Here is a 19,406-nt window from a genome sequence, read left to right as displayed (position 1 = left end):
GCGAGCATGTTTGGTGCGACCGGGATTCGAACCCGCCACCCTCAGATTACGAGTCGAACGCCTTAACGCACCTGGCCACGCCGGGCCAGTACCCAATAATAAGAAGGGACCACGTAAAACGAATTATGAATGTAATTAGAAATAATTGCCGAAGATATCCTCTAGGGACGTCGAATCGAAGGACCCGCCGCCAACCGTTCGGGCACTTTTCGCTACAACTGCGTGTAGACGTCCTTTTTTAAATGTGTTTAACTGATGTTTGTCATTTCATCTTCTTCGCTTATATTATATTTAAAAATTAAGTTAATCATTAAGAACTAAGTCTTGCTGGGACTGAACTTGATTTAAGTCAAAGTTATCACTAAAATAACGGTAATAATTACTACAGTGTGGTAAATACATTTATAAACTTGGTAGGGCCTAGTATTAAATAAAATGCATCATTAAAATGACGGTTCATACAAAAGGACAATGTAAGCGATCACCTTGATTTAGTTTTCTTGGAAATCGAAGTTATTTTCACAATAACAAAAGTAGTCACTACAGCATGATAACGACAGTAGCCACCGTGGTAGAGTTTTGTTTAAAATTAGTTATCACTGAAATGATAGAAATACTACAGTTTGGTAAGGACGGGAAACACTTTGGGAAGTTTTCAGTACGTTAGACTGAAAGTTCTTGTAGAGTTTCCCATACGTTAGCCTGACAGTCCTTGTCGAGCTTGCAACAGTCCTTTGGGATTTTTCAATATGTTAGGCTGACAGTCCTTGGTGATTTTTCAATATATTAGGCTGACAGTTCTTGTGGATTTTTAATATGTTAGGCTGACAGTCCTTGCCGAGCTTTTGCAACACATTAGGCTGACAGTCTTTGGGGATTTTTCAATCTGTAACGCTGACAGTCCTTGGTGATTTTTCAATATATTAGGCTGACAGTCCTTGTGAATTTTTAAATACGTTAAGCTGACAGTCCTTGGTGATTTTTCGATACAATTCTTATATTGATACATAAAACCACAGACCGACCATTCTACATTCACCATAATTTTATTTGTGTAATGTTGAAAAGAAACACGCATTACACGTTTCGGTACACAACATGGTCAATCTTCTTTAGGAGACCAAGAAGAACACACAAGGTTTATTTATGTATTGGAGTACATGTACATGTGCATGTACAACTAGTATATTGTGCAGTGTCACCATTTTGAAAATCGAATTTCAGAAAATTCACTTTCGCGAAACCTGGACCTAAATTTCTATTACAACTTATCAAATTATTTTTAACACTTTCTAAGAATCTCTTATATTTAATTTTTTTTGACATCACCAGTTTATGTTTTTGGTTTGTTCCGTCACAAACTTAATCCTAAAATCTGGAATCTACCAGCTTGTTTGTAAAAGAAGAATGTTTATATCCTGATGGCCAACATCTTTGTATAAAAGACGATAGCGAGGATATATTTCTGTGGTAATGGTTGGCACGATCTCACATGTGACGTCATAACAAATGAAAACGAGTTTCAACATATAGTGGTAAAAAGAAAGCTATTCACTCATTTTTTTATGGAAACCTCTGAAAAATGTGAACAACATTCTCTCCAATTACGCCCCTCTGCTAGCGCAGCGGTAAGTCTACGGATTTATAACGCTAAAATTAGGGAATACGATTCTCCTCGGTGAACTCAGCAGATATCCTTATGTGGCTTTCCGAAGTGAACTCTATAGTCTGATTGATCGAATTGAGATTTTTTTTTTTACAAATCAATTAACGTGTCATCACTAAGCTGCCACATCAGAAACGTGTCATCACTAAGCTGCCACATCAGAAACGTGTCATCACTGAGCTGCCACATCAGAAACGTGTCATCACTAAGCTGTCACATCAGAAACGTGTCGTCACTAAGCTGTCACATCAAAAACGTGTCATCACTAAGCTGTCACATCAGAAACGTGTCGTCACTAACCTGTCACATCAGAAACGTGTCATCACTAAGCTGTCACATCAGAAACGTGTCGTCACTAAGCTGTCACATCAGAAACGTGTCGTCACTGAGCTGTCACATCAGAAACGTGACATCACTAAGCTGTCACATAAGAAACGTGTCGTCACTAAGCTGTCACATCAGAAACGTGACATCACTAAGCTGTCACATCAGATACGTGTCGTCATTGAGCTGTCACATCAGAAACATGTCGTCACTAAGCTGTCACATCAGAAACGTGTCGTCACTAAGCTGTCACATCAGAAACGTGACATCACTAAGCTGTCACATCAGAAACGTGTCGTCACTAAGCTGCCACATCAAAAACGTGTCATCACTAAACTGTCACATCAGAAACGTGTCGTCACTAAGCTGTCACATCAGAAACGTGTCGTCACTAAGCTGTCACATCAGAAACGTGTCGTCACTGAGCTGTCACATCAGAAACGTGACATCACTAAGCTGTCACATCAGAAACGTTTCGTCACTAAGCTGTCACATCAGAAACGTGTCATCACTAAGCTGTCACATCAGAAACAGTCCTTTGGGATTTTAATATGTTAGGCTGACAGTCCTTGCCGAGCTTTTGCAACACATTAGGCTGACAGTCTTTGGGGATTTTAATCTGTAACGCTGACAGTCACAGTCCTTGGTGATTTTCGATACAATTCTTATATTGATACATAAAACCACAGACCGACCATTCTACATTCACCATAATTTTATTTGTGTAATGTTGAAAAGAAACACGCATTACATGTTTCGGTACAAACATGGTCAATCTTTTTAGGAGACCAAGAAGAACACACACAAGGTTTATTTATGTATTGAGTACATGTACATGTGCATGTACAACTAGTATATTGTGCAGTGTCACCATTTTGAAAATCGAATTTCAGAAAATTCACTTTCGCGAAACCTGGACCTAAATTTCTATTACAACTTATCAAATTATTTTTAACACTTTCTAAGAATCTCTTATATTTAATTTTTTTTGACATCACCAGTTTATGTTTTTGGTTTGTTCCGTCACAAACTTAATCCTAAAATCTGGAATCGACCAGCTTGTTTGTAAAAGAAGAATGTTTATATCCTGATGGCCAACATCTTTGTATAAAAGACGATAGCGAGGATATATTTCTGTGGTAATGGTTGGCACGATCTCACATGTGACATCATAACAAATGAAAACGAGTTTCAACATATAGTGGTAAAAAGAAAGCTATTCACTCATTTTTTTATGGAAACGTCTGAAAAATGTGAACAACATTCTCTCCAATTACGCCCCTCTGCTAGCGCAGCGGTAAGTCTACGGATTTATAACGCTAAAATTAGGGAATACGATTCTCCTCGGTGAACTCAGCAGATATCCTTATGTGGCTTTCCGAAGTGAACTCTATAGTCTGATTGATCGAATTGAGATTTTTTTTTTACAAATCAATTAACGTGTCATCACTAAGCTGCCACATCAGAAACGTGTCATCACTAAGCTGCCACATCAGAAACGTGTCATCACTGAGCTGCCACATCAGAAACGTGTCGTCACTAAGCTGTCACATCAGAAACGTGTCATCACTAAGCTGTAACATCAGAAACGTATCGTCACTAAGCTGTCACATCAGAAACGTGTCATCACTGAGCTGCCACATCAGAAACGTGTCGTCACTAAGCTGTCACATCAGAAACGTGTCGTCACTAAGCTGTCACATCAGAAACGTGTCATCACTAAGCTGTCACATCAGAAACGTGTCGTCACTAAGCTGTCACATCAGAAACGTGTCATCACTAAGCTGTCACATCAGAAACGTGTCGTCACTGAGCTGTCACATCAGAAACGTGTCGTCACTGAGCTGTCACATCAGAAACGTGTCGTCACTAAGCTGTCACATCAGAAACGTGTCATCACTAAACTGTCACATCAGAAACGTGTCATCACTTGCTGTCACATCAGAAACGTGTCGTCACTAAGCTGTCACATCAGAAACGTGTCATCACTGAGCTGTCACATCAGAAACGTGTCGTCACTAAGCTGTCACATCAGAAACGTGTCATCACTAAGCTGTCACATCAGAAACGTGTCGTCACTAAGCTGTCACATCAGAAACGTGTCGTCACTGAGCTGTCACATCAGAAACGTGTCGTCACTGAGCTGTCACATCAGAAACGTGACATCACTAAGCTGTCACATCAGAAACGTGTCGTCACTAAGCTGTCACATCAGAAACGTGTCATCACTAAGCTGTCACATCAGAAACGTGTCGTCACTAAGCTGTCACATCAGAAATGTGTCATCACTAAGCTGTCACATCAGAAACGTGTCATTATTGAGCTGTCACATCAGAAACGTGTCATCACTAAGCTGTCACATCAGAAACGTGTCGTCACTAAGCTGTCACATCAGAAACGTGACATCACTAAGCTGTCACATCAGAAACGTGTCGTCACTAAGCTGTCACATCAGAAACGTGTCATCACTAAGCTGTCACATCAGAAACGTGTCGTCACTAAGCTGTCACATCAGAAACGTGTCGTCACTAAGCTGTCACATCAGAAACGTGTCGTCACTGAGCTGTCACATCAGAAACGTGACATCACTAAGCTGTCACATCAGAAACGTGTCGTCACTAAGCTGTCACATCAGAAACGTGTCGTCACTAAGCTGTCACATCAGAAACGTGTCATCACTAAGCTGTCACATCATAAACGTGTCGTCACTAAGCTGTCACATCAGAAACGTGACATCACTAAGCTGCCACATCTGAAACGTGTCGTCATTAAGCTGTAACATCATAAACGTGTCGTCACTGAGCTGTCACATCAGAAACGTGACATCACTAAGCTGTCACATCAGAAACGTGTCATCACTAAGCTGTCACATCAGAAACGTGTCGTCAACAGATTTTGCTCATTCCTTGGATTCTCCCACCGATTTTTCTAGGGCATGCGCTTCCTCATAAAGTATGAAGGTTTCTTCTAACAGAGGTGATAAAGAAACACCTACATTATGTTTGTGAATTTCACATCCTATCTTACTGTAACTATTTGTTTAGAGAACTCTATTAAATTTATAACAATAAGTATTCTGAACTTGATTTTTTTTTTTTCAGAACAATATAATACACCCTCTACTGGTTCGTTTGTGAACAACACTACTACATCAAATGATACTAGACAACTACTTAATTCAATTTACAAGTGAAGCAAAAACTTTCAAAAAAGGAAGTAAATACAATAGAAACAAGACAGTACGGATGGCATTGACATCAATCAGAAGAATGTTAACAGACAAAAACTGGATTAATTAAAATCATTTCTGATTGAATAGTTATATACATATTTTTTATTCTTGCCTGTGTTATTATATAGGAATGATACAATTACAGTTCTTATTATCTTCTTTACATTGGTTTTAAATGATTGCTATTAATCATCCATACGTTTACTTAATTTGTGTCTCAGGACGGCTGGTATGGGTATTAACACCTTTACTAATAAAACAGAGAACAATGTTTCGACTTTCTTTTGTCATCTTCAGGCCAACAAAGACAGCGTTTGCCACTATTAACCCGAAGCTGACCTAATAAGGTCGAAACGTTGTTCTCAGCTTTATTAGTAAAAGTGTTAATACCCATACCAGCTGTCCTGAGATACATTTTTATTTGAAGTGGGTTTCTCTTCATCACGATTTGCGAATTTTTTACAAGTTTTTCTTTACATCTTTCCTTGTGTTTTAATATATTATTTCAATAGAAATAGGACAGTTATATGTATAACCAAGTTCAAATACAACGAGGCTCCAACTTTAATATTTATTGTTTGTCTATTATTGGCTATTAATTCCTGTTTCACCTACTAAAGCTTTTAAAAATGTTCTGTAAAAAAGCTAACTTTAAGGGATAATGATAGCATCGTCTACACTAGAATTATGACTTTTTTTTTAATTACTACTAGTTGTTAATAATATTTATAAAACTGGATACTTTGTTTGAAACTATGTCACCTTAGTTAAACTGGTTGACACCATTGTTTTGGTTTTCCAGTTATCATATAGTAAAAATAAACAGAAAAAAGCAGTACTAGAAATTCAAACGTTTTACTACACTATTTACAGAACTCGTGACTCATTCATTACATAGATACTGTTATAAAAGGAAACACTGTTTAGTATCGCGAAGTTCAAATGACCTATCGAAGAGATATTTAAAACATTATTTCGATGAACAGTCCGCGTCATGTCCGACAGGACCAGTTGGGTTAAGGCATTCGACTCCTAATCTGAGGGTCGTGGGTTCGAATCCCGATCGAACCAAGCATACTCGCCCTTTCAGCCGTGAGGGCGTTATAATGTGACAGTCAAACCCACTATTTGTTGGTAAAAGAGTACCCCAAGAGTTGTCGGTGGGTGGTGATGACTAACTGCCTTTCCTCTAGTCTTACACTGCTACATTCGGGACGGCTAGCGCAGATAGCCCTCGTGTAGCTTTGCGCGAAATTCGAAAAAAACTTTATTTACAAACTCAGGCTAATTTTTAACAAAGTATTAGTTAAACTTCATTAAGAAAAAACAAAAATTTTAAATGTAACAAATAAATACTCTGCTGATCCTTTGTTATCAACAATTGGGCGGAACGATGCCCCAATTTTATACACTATCGGAAAGGTATAGAAATGATGTAAGCTAAGACAGTATAAGGTTACTTTGTTCATTAAGCAGGTGTTAAAATTCTAAAGGTGTTAATAATTGTTTTTATTTTATACTGCACTAACATAAAACACCAACAATCCTTTATGCAGGATTAACAGAGGTCTTAATAAACCAGCTAAACGTCTGCTTTATCTGAAATACTCTTGTAGCTACCCTAATGTGTCAATTATTTAATATATTTGTCTGTTGATACTTCCCGATCTTAATTCAATTAGCTTCTTCTAAAAAAATAGTTTTTATTTAGCTTCTCATATTATTTTTTTCTCTTCTTCTTATGTTATTATTTGAATTCTTTACCTGGATTCTCCAATATTTTGTGATTCATATTTTTTCTTGTTTGTTCTCGTTTTCCAGACTTACATCAATTCAACTTTATTTTAATTCTCATATTTGTATTCTTTTTTTCCATGTCTGGTAGAAACCGTTCACGTATTGCTCACTCAGTAAATGGTTTGGGTTTGTTTTGAATTTCTCTCAAAGATACACGAGGGCTATCTACGCTAGTCATCCCTAATTTAGCAGTGTAAAACTAGAGGGAAGGCAACTAGTCATCACCACTCACCGACAACTCTTGGGGTACTCTTTTACCAACGAATAGTGGGATTGACCGTAACATTATAACGCCCTTACGGCTGAAAGGGCGAGCATGTTTGGTGCGACGGGGATTTGAACTCGCGACTCTCGGGTTGGAAGTTGAGTGGACTCACACTGTTCGAAAAACAGTTAATAAGGTTTTTGCTTTTGATAAAACAAAAGTAATTTGAGTACTTACGAGGCTAAAAAACTTCACGAAATAAACAAGAAAAATCTATATTAACTACCTCTGATTTAGTAGTGATAAACTAAACAAAAGACAGCTAATCAACACTACCCATCGCCATATCTGGAGCTACTCTTTTACCAACGAATAGTGGAAGTGAGCGATCCATTATAACGCCCCCTCGACTGTAAGGATGAGTATAATTTGTGTTACGGAGACTCGAATCAACGATCCTTAAATTGTGAGTCGAGAACATTAAAAACTAGGCCATTCCAAGCTACATACGATAAAGGAGGACAGGTTGGCATCTTAGATAAAAGCGGTTACAAAAACAATATTAAAGTTTTTTATTAAAGGTGATTCCTATATTGAAATAAATACCCAACGACTGTAACGCAGGACAAAGTAAAAACAGTTGTTGAAATATGTGTTTTTTAATATCTAAATAACACAGAAACCATCTGCCCTCTAAGTTTATTTAACCTCCTTACTTCCCCAAAAGGCCCCCCAGTGGCTCGGCGGTATGTCTGCGGACTTACAACGCTAAAAACCGGGTTTCGATATTAGTGGTGGACAGAGCACAAATAGTCCATTGTGTAGCTTTGCGCTTAATTCAAAACAACATCCTCCAGAAGTTCATAAAACTGGAGTTCCACCTCACCAGTTGCTGATAATGGAGGATCGTCAATTTCGTTTAATAGATAAGTTAACTGTTGCAATGTATTCTCAGTTGTCACGTCACACAAAAATGTACTTGTTTTCGACCATTATATATAGGGCTGTTAATGTTTCTCCATATAAAGAAAATGTAATATTACAGTTTGTTTGTTTTTAATTTGGCGCAAAGCTACACCAAAGCTATTTGCGCTAGCCGTCCCTAATTTAGCAGTGTAAGACTAGAGGGAAGACAGCTAGTCATTACCACCCACCGCCAAGTCTTGGGCTACTCTTTTACCAACGAAATGTGGGATTGGCCGTAACATTATAACACCCCCCACGACTGAAAGAGCGAGAATGGTTGGTGCGACGAGGATTCGAACCCGTTACTATCAGATTACGTGTCGAAAGCTTTAACCCATCTGGCCATGCTGGGCCACAATGTTGCACTTAAATTATTTAGAATATGGAGCGACTGACAGCTAGTACAAACCTAATATCATAGATATGACTTATAACGATATCGTAATAAAGTAAAAATATTTTAATGCATCAAGATACAGACAAACAAGAACGGAAATAAGAAAAGAATAAATGTGCTTGCCACATATTCCATGATGGATGACAAAAGTAGGTAGTGTTTTAAGAAAAATAGAGATTGTCAAATAACCTTTACATTTCCGTAAAGATAGAACTACACTAATGGAAAAATGAGAAATCTGTAAAATTTAATGTAGTTGTAATTTAAATTATATTGAGTAGGCGAGTAGAGATTTGAAGTATTCAATAATAAAACACCTTGATAGATTTTTTATTCAAAGTTACCACTAGAATGACAGTGTTGGCTATTACTGCATGGTGAAGACAGTAAGCAAATCACTACATCACAGCCATCTGTTAACACCATGGGAATTTGTGTTGAAATAAAACATACCATTTCAGTGTTAGTAATAGTTACTACAAGATATTAACGCGAGTAAACACCTTTGTAGGACTTTGTTTTTCTGTAATCGATATTATCAGTAAACATTTAGCAGCATTTATTAAACTTAAGTAAACACTCAACACCTTGGTGTTTTGTTTGTGTTTAAAAAACATTGAGACTGAAACCCAATAAAACAAACCATAGTAGTGTGATAAAGATGTCAATAGCTACTGTAGCTTGGTCAGACATAGTTCAATGGTTCAGACACTCGACTCGCAATCTGAGTCACAATCACACTAAACATGCTCACCCTTTCAGCCGTGGAACGTTATAAGTAACGGTCAATCCCACTGTCCATTGAATAAGAGTAGCGCAAGAGTTGGCGGTGGGTGGTGATGACTAGTTGCCTTCTCTCTAGTCTTACATTGATAATTTAGGGACGGGCAGTAGGTTTGCCTGAAATTAAAAAAGAACACAAACCATATAATTTAGCCTAGTAGAGAGAGTCAGTAGTGTGATGAATGAATTCAGTATTTACTATAGCATAGTAAAGAAAGCTAATGGAGTGGTAATGAAGTCCATAATTACAGCAGCCTAGTAAAGTGAGTCAGTTGCATGGTAATGAAGTCAATAGTTACTGTAGCCTAGTAAAGTGAGTCAAGAGCGTGCTGAAGTCGCTAGTTTTTGTAGCTCAGCAAACACTGGATCTAAATTGCTCAATAACTTGCTCATTTAGTATAACTACAAAATACGTATACTATTTAATATATACAATGTAAACCTTATAAAGGATTTACCTTTATACGTTTATTTTAGTGCCTACCCTTGTTTCTGTATAGTTTCCTTTTTTGTATGAAACATGACTGAGTACTGCGCAAGTCTCGCCTGTTTTCAAAATTTGTAGAACGTTCTTTTGTTTAAGAATCAGGAATGTACAAGGTGTCTGTGGGATACTAAAGGTTGACAGTATTGTTGCAAGCAAACTTTAGTGAATGTTATAGAGTCTTACGTGGTTCCTATAAAAACCAACGCGCCGAGACATGGATTTTTTGTTTGTTTGGGAATTTCGCACAAAGCTACTCGAGGGCTATCTGTGCTAGCCGTCCCTAATTTAGCAGTGTAAGACTAGAGGGAAGGCAGCTAGTCATCACCACCCACCGCCAACTCTTGGGCTACTCTTTTACCAACGAATAGTGGGATTGACCGTCACATTATACACCCCCACGGCTGGGAGGGCGAGCATGTTTAGCGCGACGCGGGCGCGAACCCGCGACCCTCGGATTACGAGTCGCACGCCTTACGCGCTAGGCCATGCCGGGCCCCGAGACATGGAATTAAAAGTATTATTATCCACCAGCTATAGTCAAAGTACTATGGGCCTAGAAAATTATAATTATTATTAACGCCTATTAATTGGAAAACTACAGAGTTTGACCAGAAACATTTATTGATTTCTAACATTACAAACCGTTCAACTTCAGTGAATTACCGCAGAGGTCAAAATTTCTACAAGAACACTAATTATCTTCGCCTGTAAAAATCAGCAATGTGAAGCCAATAAAACTAGCTAGCTACAGCGAGGTCTAACAATATCAACTCAGAATTAATTTGATCTTTGTAGATCTCGATCGTCGATCAAATATTCAGTTCTAGGCCGGATATGAGACTTAATGTTGTTTGTAAGTTTGTAAAACTCTAGTATATAAACCATCATTTGTAATAACTACTAGCAATAACCGTTATTTTAAATCATGTTGTTTTATGCTTGTGTATTAAAATATATTTGTCTTGAAAATTGAAACTGTGTGTATCAATCTTGTTGACAGATATGATAAATTTAATTAACATTATCAATTAATTAACTAATAAATTCAAATTCAAATTTCCGGTTTGTTCAAAAAGTAAAACGTTACATACAATAATTCGGAAACTTGTCTAAAATAAATTATAATACATAACATCTCATAGTTACACAATATGCATTTATATGGATATATATATATATTATAACTAAAACTAATGGATTTACAAGTATTTAAGACATATAATTGAAGTAAATAAAAAACACAGTTCGGGAATTTTAAAACCTGGATATAGGAATAATAACAGAAGTAAACAAATAAGGATGAAAATATTATAGAAATTATTTGTTCAAACTACATTCCCCAATTTTGGTTTCATGTTATTACCTGAATTTGCATTTCATCGAATGTCTGTAGTATTTTCAGCCATGGTTGCATGTTGTTTTAATGATCCATATTTGTTTGCAAGTTTTTAAATTCCCAGTTTCTAATTAATTTATTTTTTACTGTCTTTTCAATACTCAACTAAGGGCAAAGGATTACTTAATATGGTAGGTGACTCTATACATTGTAATGATAATAAACATTGGTAGCAGCTATCTCATACGGTTCGTGATGATTTACTGTAGTTATTGGCTATTTAATCACATCAGTTCGAAGAAGTGAATAGTTACTGTTGTCCAGTAAAGAGAGAGAGTAGGTTGGTAAATAAATCAATAGTTACTGTTGTCCAGTAAAGAGAGAAAGTAGGTTGGTAAATAAGTCAATAGTTACTGTTGTCCAGTAAAGAGAGAGAGTAGGTTGATAAATAAATCAATAGTTACTGTTGTCCAGTAAAGAGAGAGAGTAGGTTGATAAATAAGTCAATAGTTACTGTTGTCCAGTAAAGAGAGAGAGTAGGTTGGTAAAGAAGTCAATAGTTACTGTTGTCCAGTAAAGAGAGAGAGTAGGTTGATAAATAAATCAATAGTTACTGTTGTCCAGTAAAGAGAGAGAGTAGGTTGGTTACTGTTGTCCAAAAGAGAGTCAATAGTTACTGTTGTCCAGTAAAGAGAGAAAGTAGGTTGATAAAGAAGTCAATAGTTACTGTTGTCCAGTAAAGAGAGAGTAGGTTGGTAAAGAAGTCAATAGTTACTGTTGTCCAGTAAAGAGAGAAAGTAGGTTGGTAAAGAAGTCAATAGTTACTGTCGTCCAGTAAAGAGAGAGAGTAGGTTGATAAATAAGTCAATAGTTACTGTTGTCCAGTAAAGAGAGAGAGTAGGTTGGTAAAGAAGTCAATAGTTACTGTTGTCCAGTAAAGAGAAAGATTAGGTTGGTAAAGTCAATAGTTACTGTTGTCCAGTAAAGAGAGAGAGTAGGTTGGTAAAGAAGTCAATAGTTACTGTTGTCCAGTAAAGAGAGAGAGTAGGTTGGTAAAGAAGTCAATAGTTACTGTTGTCCAGTAAAGAGAGAAAGTAGGTTGATAAAGAAGTCAATAGTTACTGTTGTCCAGTAAAAAGAGAGAGAGTAGGTTGATAAAGAAGACAATAGTTACTGTTGTCCAGTAAAGAGAGAGAGTAGGTTGGTAAAGAAGTCAATAGTTACTGTTGTCCAGTAAAGAGAGAGAGTAGGTTGGTAAAGAAGTCAATAGTTACTGTTGTCCAGTAAAGAGAGAGAGTAGGTTGATAAATAAGTCAATAGTTACTGTTGTCCAGTAAAGAGAGAGAGTAGGTTGGTAAAGAAGTCAATAGTTACTGTTGTCCAGTAAAGAGAAAGATTAGGTTGGTAAAGAAGTCAATAGTTACTGTTGTCCAGTAAAGAGAGAGAGTAGGTTGGTAAAAAAGTCAATAGTTACTGTTGTCCAGTAAAGAGAGAGAGTAGGTTGGTAAAGAAGTCAATAGTTACTGTTGTCCAGTAAAGAGAGAGAGTAGGTTGGTAAAGAAGTCAATAGTTACTGTTGTCCAGTAAAGAGAGAAAGTAGGGTGATAAAGAAGTCAATAGTTACTGTTGTCCAGTAAAAAGAGAGAGAGTAGGGTGATAAAGAAGACAATAGTTACTGTTGTCCAGTAAAGAGAGAGAGTAGGTTGGGAAAGAAGTCAATAGTTACTGTTGTCCAGTAAAGAGAGAGAGTAGGTTGGTAAAGAAGTCAATAGTTACTGTTGTCTAGTAAAGAGAAAGAGTAGGTTGGTAAAGAAGTCAATAGTGACTGTTGTCCAGTAAAGAGAGAGAGTAGGTTGGTAAAGAAGTCAATAGTTATTGTAAAACAGGAAAAAATAGATCAAAATTGCTTCATTTCATGACAGTTCATAATGATTTACTGTAGCTATTAACTATTTGATTGCATTAGTTTGAGACTTTAACTGTTAAGATGCAGTTAAAGGTTGACATGGAGATGTTTTTTGAGAATATAGTGAGCATTTTTGTGTAACTATATTCGTTATAATAATGTATAGCAATAGAAAATTTATGCCTAGACTGAGACACAATCCTACTACGCGTACATAAAATTTTATTAGTAGAAAAGTAATCTATTTGAATAAAACATATATTTCTAAAACACTGCTTTAATTAAACCTTTGTTTCTCTGAAAATCAGTATTCTATAAATGTGTTTTTAAACATATTAATATTATGTGTATTTATTTTCTTTTACTACTTCACTACACACATAATATAGGAGTTGGGTCCTTAAGAACACCGATTGTACAGTGTACAAAGCATTGAGTAACTACACATTACAATCACATAATATTTATGTATTATTTACTGGTATTTTCTGTTTCATTCTGTACATAATATTTTTAAACGAACTCCATATGTTTGTAAGAAAACTAGCTTTCAGGGGTAATATCGTTGTTTTCCCTAGAATTGTAATGTTTTTTTAGCTTATGTAGAAAATAGGAAAGCAAATCTAATATCACTAAATTTTTCGCAGTTCTATAATTACTATTCTACGAAACTTTTGGGTATACTATACCAAGCTGATAAGAAAAATAATTACAAACTTAAGCTGATTTTCGTTCTCTTATAAATTTAACATGCATGCTTTTTTGTGCCTTTTTATATGTGTACAGCATTAGCAGTCAACAGTAATGTTTTATAGCGTTGCCTGAACTGAAATTATTAATCTTTAAGGTGCTTTTTTGCCAGAACATTCTCTTAAATTCTTGTGTAATTCTTTGCGATCCTTATTATGAACTACTGTCGTGGTTTGTGATGAATGACCAAAACACACAAACATTTCTACATGTGTATACCAGTAGACGCTACTGTAGTTAAAGATTATGGATATGAACTGCTTTACAATAGTGACAAAAGAAAGAATAATTATAATGTTATTTTAATCAAACGAAAGAGGGTAGAGGAAATAGGAGAGATGGGAAGTAAATTTTATGAGTTTAAATTAACATATTCATGCATTTAATTTACATAAAAATTGTATTATATGTTTGTACGTTTTGAGCTATAGGTGCTAGTTGAAGAATTGTATTTGAACGTCGTTATTTTATACTAAGTGTAAACTTGCACGAAACCGGTGAAAACAATGGAGAGTAAATAGAGAGGATTTTGTGTTTTGTTATATCTACATAAATATAAAAATTATGTCTGCTAATTAGAATCAATAACGAATATTTATTTCCAATTATTTTAATTTTATTTACAGACGGTGAGTCAGTTTCACTCTTTTACTAACTGAGTGAGAATCTTCGTTTTTTTGGTTTGGTTTGTTTTGAATTTCGCGCAAAGCTACACGAGGGCTATCTGTGCTAGCCGTCCCTAATTTAGCAGTGTAAGACTAGAGGGAAGGCAGCTGGTCATCACCACCCACCGTGTGCACGAGTATGTTTGCTGCATTTTTTTTACTCTTTTTGTTTTGTCAGATGACAAAGGTTGTTTTTATTTTTTGATATTTGTCGAGTGTCGTTATTTCAAACAGATTGTGAAAGCTCGTTCATGTTAGCTGTTATAGAACCTTCTTATTTCCTTACAAATTCTGATAGTATCAGCGAGCATACTTGTTTCGTTTTTGTTGGAAAATCGGTCTTACTTGAAAATACCACTTATCCAAAGTGAATACAAAGCGACACCTTAAATAACCTGAACTGTTTTTCTATAGTCATATAACGTTTTTCTTCCCAAGTTTAATAGAAAGTCATGACAGAGCAGCATGTTAGGGACCCACTTTCTTTGTAGCATTTTGTTTGTTTTAGGTGTACAGACCTTCTCTTATCATTAACAACATATAATTCTTTAGAGATTTTAATAACGTGAGACACAAAGAAAGTGAATGTACGTGTTGAATTCTGATGCGCTTTCTTTACTCAGTTCTACTAGAAGGTTGTCAAATAAAGACTTATTCTTAAGATCATTTTCGTTACTTCAACAGAACTGTATCCAGAGAGAGAGAAATTGATGTGAAAATAAGCACAATCCAATACAACTTACTTTCTTTTTGTGCACCATTAAGAAAACGTACCAAAGTTATTAATTTGAGGTCTCTAACTTTATTTTAGGACACAGTCTGCTGTTATTTGCAGAATTACCTGAAAACACCACTTATACAAAACGATCATACAGCCACATCTTTAATAACACTTTCTTTCTTAGTGAATGATGGCGCTCTTTCAGAGTTGTATTGAAACTGATAATTTAGCAGCGTGTTGATTAACATGTTTCTGTATAAACAATGGAAGGTTGTGTTTGAACGCAATCTGTTTAAAGAGATGGTGAAGTAGAATATTGAGATACCTGTTTCTTTGAAGCAAACAGATGGGTTTGTTCCTAAGCTACATTAGAAGTACTGATATAAAGTAATATTCAGAAGTTTCTTTCGTTATATCCAATGGACAGTATTCAAAGTAAAGATGTAGTATCATGTTGAGTATTCTGTTAGTCCTGTATTTAAGGTAATAATATAGTAGCAGGTGGGGAATCCTGTTAGTCCTGTATTTAAGGTAATAATATAGTACCATGTTGAGTATTCTGTTAGTCCTGTATTTAAGGTAATAATATAATAGCATGTGGGGAATCCTGTTAGTCCTGTATTTAAGGTAATAATATAGCAGCATGTTGGGAATCCTGTTTGTCCTGTATTTAAGGTAATAATATAGTAGTATGTTGGAAATCCTGTTTTGTATTTAAGGTAATAATATAGTAGTATGTTGGAAATCCTGTTTTTCTATAATTGGTGGCATATTTTTTTAATCTGTCCTTAAAGTGATAACATAGTAGCATGTTGAGTAGCATGTTTCTCTACAGTTGGTGGAAGATTTTTTTATTCTGTCTTAAAAGTGATAACATGTTAATAATCTTATTTCTCTATTGTTTGTTTGTTTGTTTAACTCAAGCACAAAGCTACGCAATGTGTTGTCTGTGCTCTGCCCACCATGGGTATCGAAACCCAGTTTTTATGTGTGAGACCGCAAACATACCGCTGTTCCATTAGGGGGCTTATAGTTGGTGGAAAATTTTCTTCCATTGTGTCTTCAAAGTGACGACACAGCAGCATGTTAAGTAGCTTCTTTCTCTGTAGTTGGTAGAAGATTTTCTTCTAATTTAACTTCAAAGTTATGACATAGCAGCATACCGAGTAGCCAATAGATGTTTTACTTCCAATGCTATATTCAAAGAGAAAATTGAGCAGCAATTGGAGTTATGTGTTTCTCTGTACCCACTTGATGGTTTTCTTCCCAAGTTGTATTGAAAGTGATTACATGGGAACGTGTTGATCATATTGTCTCTATCTAGTCATAACATGAGTTTCATCTTAAGCTTTATGTAAAGGAATTATGTGTAAGTTACTTATTTGTCTTCAGCCAATGGGTGTTCTCCTTCTCAAGATCTTGCGAAAGTGATAGTATAGCAGTATCTTTAGTATTATATCTTTCTGTATTCACTATAATGATATGGAATCACATTGGTTAACTTGTGCTTCTGTAGCGAATGGATAGGTTTCTAAGATACAGCAGCAGGTTTTAGCAACCGGATTTTCTGTAGTAAATGGATGGTATTATTACTAATCGCTATTACAAGAGATTATGATATAGCAGAATACTGTATGAGATGTTTGTCTATAGCCAATGGTGTGCGTGTGTGAGAGAGAGAGAGAGACTATATGTTTTATTAGAACAAAACTACATCGGATTGTCTGTGTCCACTAAGGGGAATCTAACCCCTGATTTTAGGCTTTATTCAAAGTGATAATCTAATAGTATTTAAAAAAAACGTTTAGTCTCTATAGCTAATGAATACCATTTTTCTTAACATGTATTCAAATGTTCAATATCTTCTTTCTTTTTTTTACTGTTGAATTGTTTTCTTCCAAACAGTATCAAAACAGCTTATTTCAATATAGCCTGTTGGTAGTATTATTCCAAAGGTATATTCAGTATGGTTTCATACCATCACAATGGTTAAATCTACTTAACAATGATGACATATCTCTTATTACTGTTTCATTATGAGGGTGTAACTATCCATCCTGTAACAAATCATCTTCTTTATGATGGTGTAGTTATCAATAATGTAAACAGTCAGCTTCTTTATGATGGTGTAACTATCTTTACTATAAAAAATCAGTTTCATAATGATGTCGTAACTATCTTTACTATAAACAATCAGTTTCATAATGGTGTCGTAACTATCTTTACTATAAACAATCAGTTTCATAATGATGTCGTAACTATCTTCACTATAAACAATCAGTTTCATTATGATGTCGTAACTATCTTTACGATAAACAATCAGTTTCATAATGATGTCGTAACTATCTTTACTATAAACAATCAGTTTCATTATGATGTCGTAACTATCTTTACTATAAACAATCAGTTTCATAATGATGTCGTAACTATCTTTACTATAAACAATCAGTTTCATTATGATGTCGCAACTATCTTTACTATAAACAATCAGTTTCATAATGATATCGTAACTATCTTTACTATAAACAATCAGTTTCATAATGATGTCGTAACTATCTTTACTATAAACAATCAGTTTCATAATGATGTCGTAACTATCTTTACTCTAAACAAGCAGTTTCATTATGATGTCGTAACTATATTTACTATAAACAATCAGTTTCATTATGATGTCGTAACTATCTATACTGTAAAGTGTCAGCTTCGTTATGATGGAGGCCCGGAATTGCCAGGTGGTTAAAGCACTCGACTCATAATCTGAAAGTGTCGGGTTCGATTCCCCGTCGCGCCATACATGCTCGCCCTTTCAGCTGTGGGGGCGTTATAATGTTACAGTTAATCCGACTATTCATTGGTAATATAGTAGTCCAAGAGTTGGTGGTTGGTGGCTTGACTTATATTATTAAATTAGGGACGGTTAGCGTAGATAGCCGTCGTGTAGCTTTGCGCGAAATTCAAAACAAACAAACAAACAAATCAGCTTTATTATGATCGTTACCATAAAAAGTAAGTCTCATCATGATAGCTATAATTACAATTGGTATTGTAAGTTGATGGCGTTGATAAAACTGACAAATTATGAAACTAAGCAATTTAAAAGTATGGTTTTAAGCATTTAATCTTAATTACTTTCAACAACATGACGATTCCTGTTTAGTAATTTCACTGCATTATCTATCTTGCAGGTGGAAAGAAGTCCGTGAAAAATAAAAGCTCAAAGCGAAAGAAACCGGAAATCGCCAACGGTCATATTGAGGACTCTCCAACTTATGACACTACTGTTTCTAATAGCAGCCAAGCGAATGATAAAGCACAAAGAAAGAAATCTCGCACAACGTTCACCGGGAGGCAGATATTTGAACTAGAAAAACAGTTCGAAATTAAAAAGTACTTGTCTTCTAATGAAAGAGCAACAATGGCCAAACTTCTGAACGTTACAGAACAACAGGTAAGACTGGTCAAAATTTAAGATGGACAATTGAACCTTCTTAAGTTATGAGTAAAGGATGTGTTTGTTAAACAGTTTGAAATAGGTTTATCCTTCTGGAGCTTTTATTAAGAGAGACTGTTTTAATATTTTTTGTTATTCTCGTAACACCAAATATTATCAAAAAACTGGTTTTTGGAAGCTTTCTGAAACTTTTTTAAAAAGCTCAGATGAAAATATTAAATGTGAGGAGGTTATGGCTAGTTTCTTAATTTTTCACAAAGATACGTTAAAATAGAAAATCCTACTATCTGAAGTATCACAGTTCTTTAAAAGATTTATTGAAACTTTGTGAACGGACGTGTTTATTAAAGTTTTATGACAGACTCTTACGTATTTATACCATTGCCTGCTTCAGACCATACGACCATTCTATGGTAACTGTAATCGTTTTCCAGCGATAGATTCTTTCTTAATGAAATTAAATCATGATGTGAAATTAGAATGACACTCCACAATGTACATTATAAAAGAAGTACTACAGTATTTTTTGTTATTGTACAATGATTTTAATGGGAGATATACATAACTGCGTGCAGCACTCAATAATGTATTTCACAGAAGAGAAACTACAACTTTGTTCAGTACTCTGAAATGTCCTTCACAGTAGAAATACTGCAACATTGCAGTACTGTACACTTTATTTCATAGGAGAGATAATACAACTTTATCATAAATTCTACA

The 19,406-nt window shown here is 35.4% G+C and overlaps 1 protein-coding gene across 1 annotated transcript in view; it reads left to right on the top strand.

The window, feature by feature from the left end:
- LOC143223700 (uncharacterized) overlaps nucleotides 1-19,406 on the top strand; it is a 61,466-nt gene that overhangs the window by 35,521 nt on the left and 6,539 nt on the right. Inside the window, exon 2 of the mRNA XM_076452017.1 lies at nucleotides 18,421-18,683. Within this exon, the coding sequence (XP_076308132.1) occupies nucleotides 18,421-18,683 (263 nt within the window). The remainder of the gene's footprint in view (nucleotides 1-18,420; nucleotides 18,684-19,406) is intronic.

This window comes from Tachypleus tridentatus, chromosome 8 (genome assembly GCF_004210375.1).
Source record: "Tachypleus tridentatus isolate NWPU-2018 chromosome 8, ASM421037v1, whole genome shotgun sequence".
NCBI lineage: Eukaryota > Metazoa > Arthropoda > Merostomata > Xiphosura > Limulidae > Tachypleus > Tachypleus tridentatus.
Note: the sequence above shows the minus strand (reverse complement) of the source record. Positions and strands in the feature narration are given on the sequence as shown.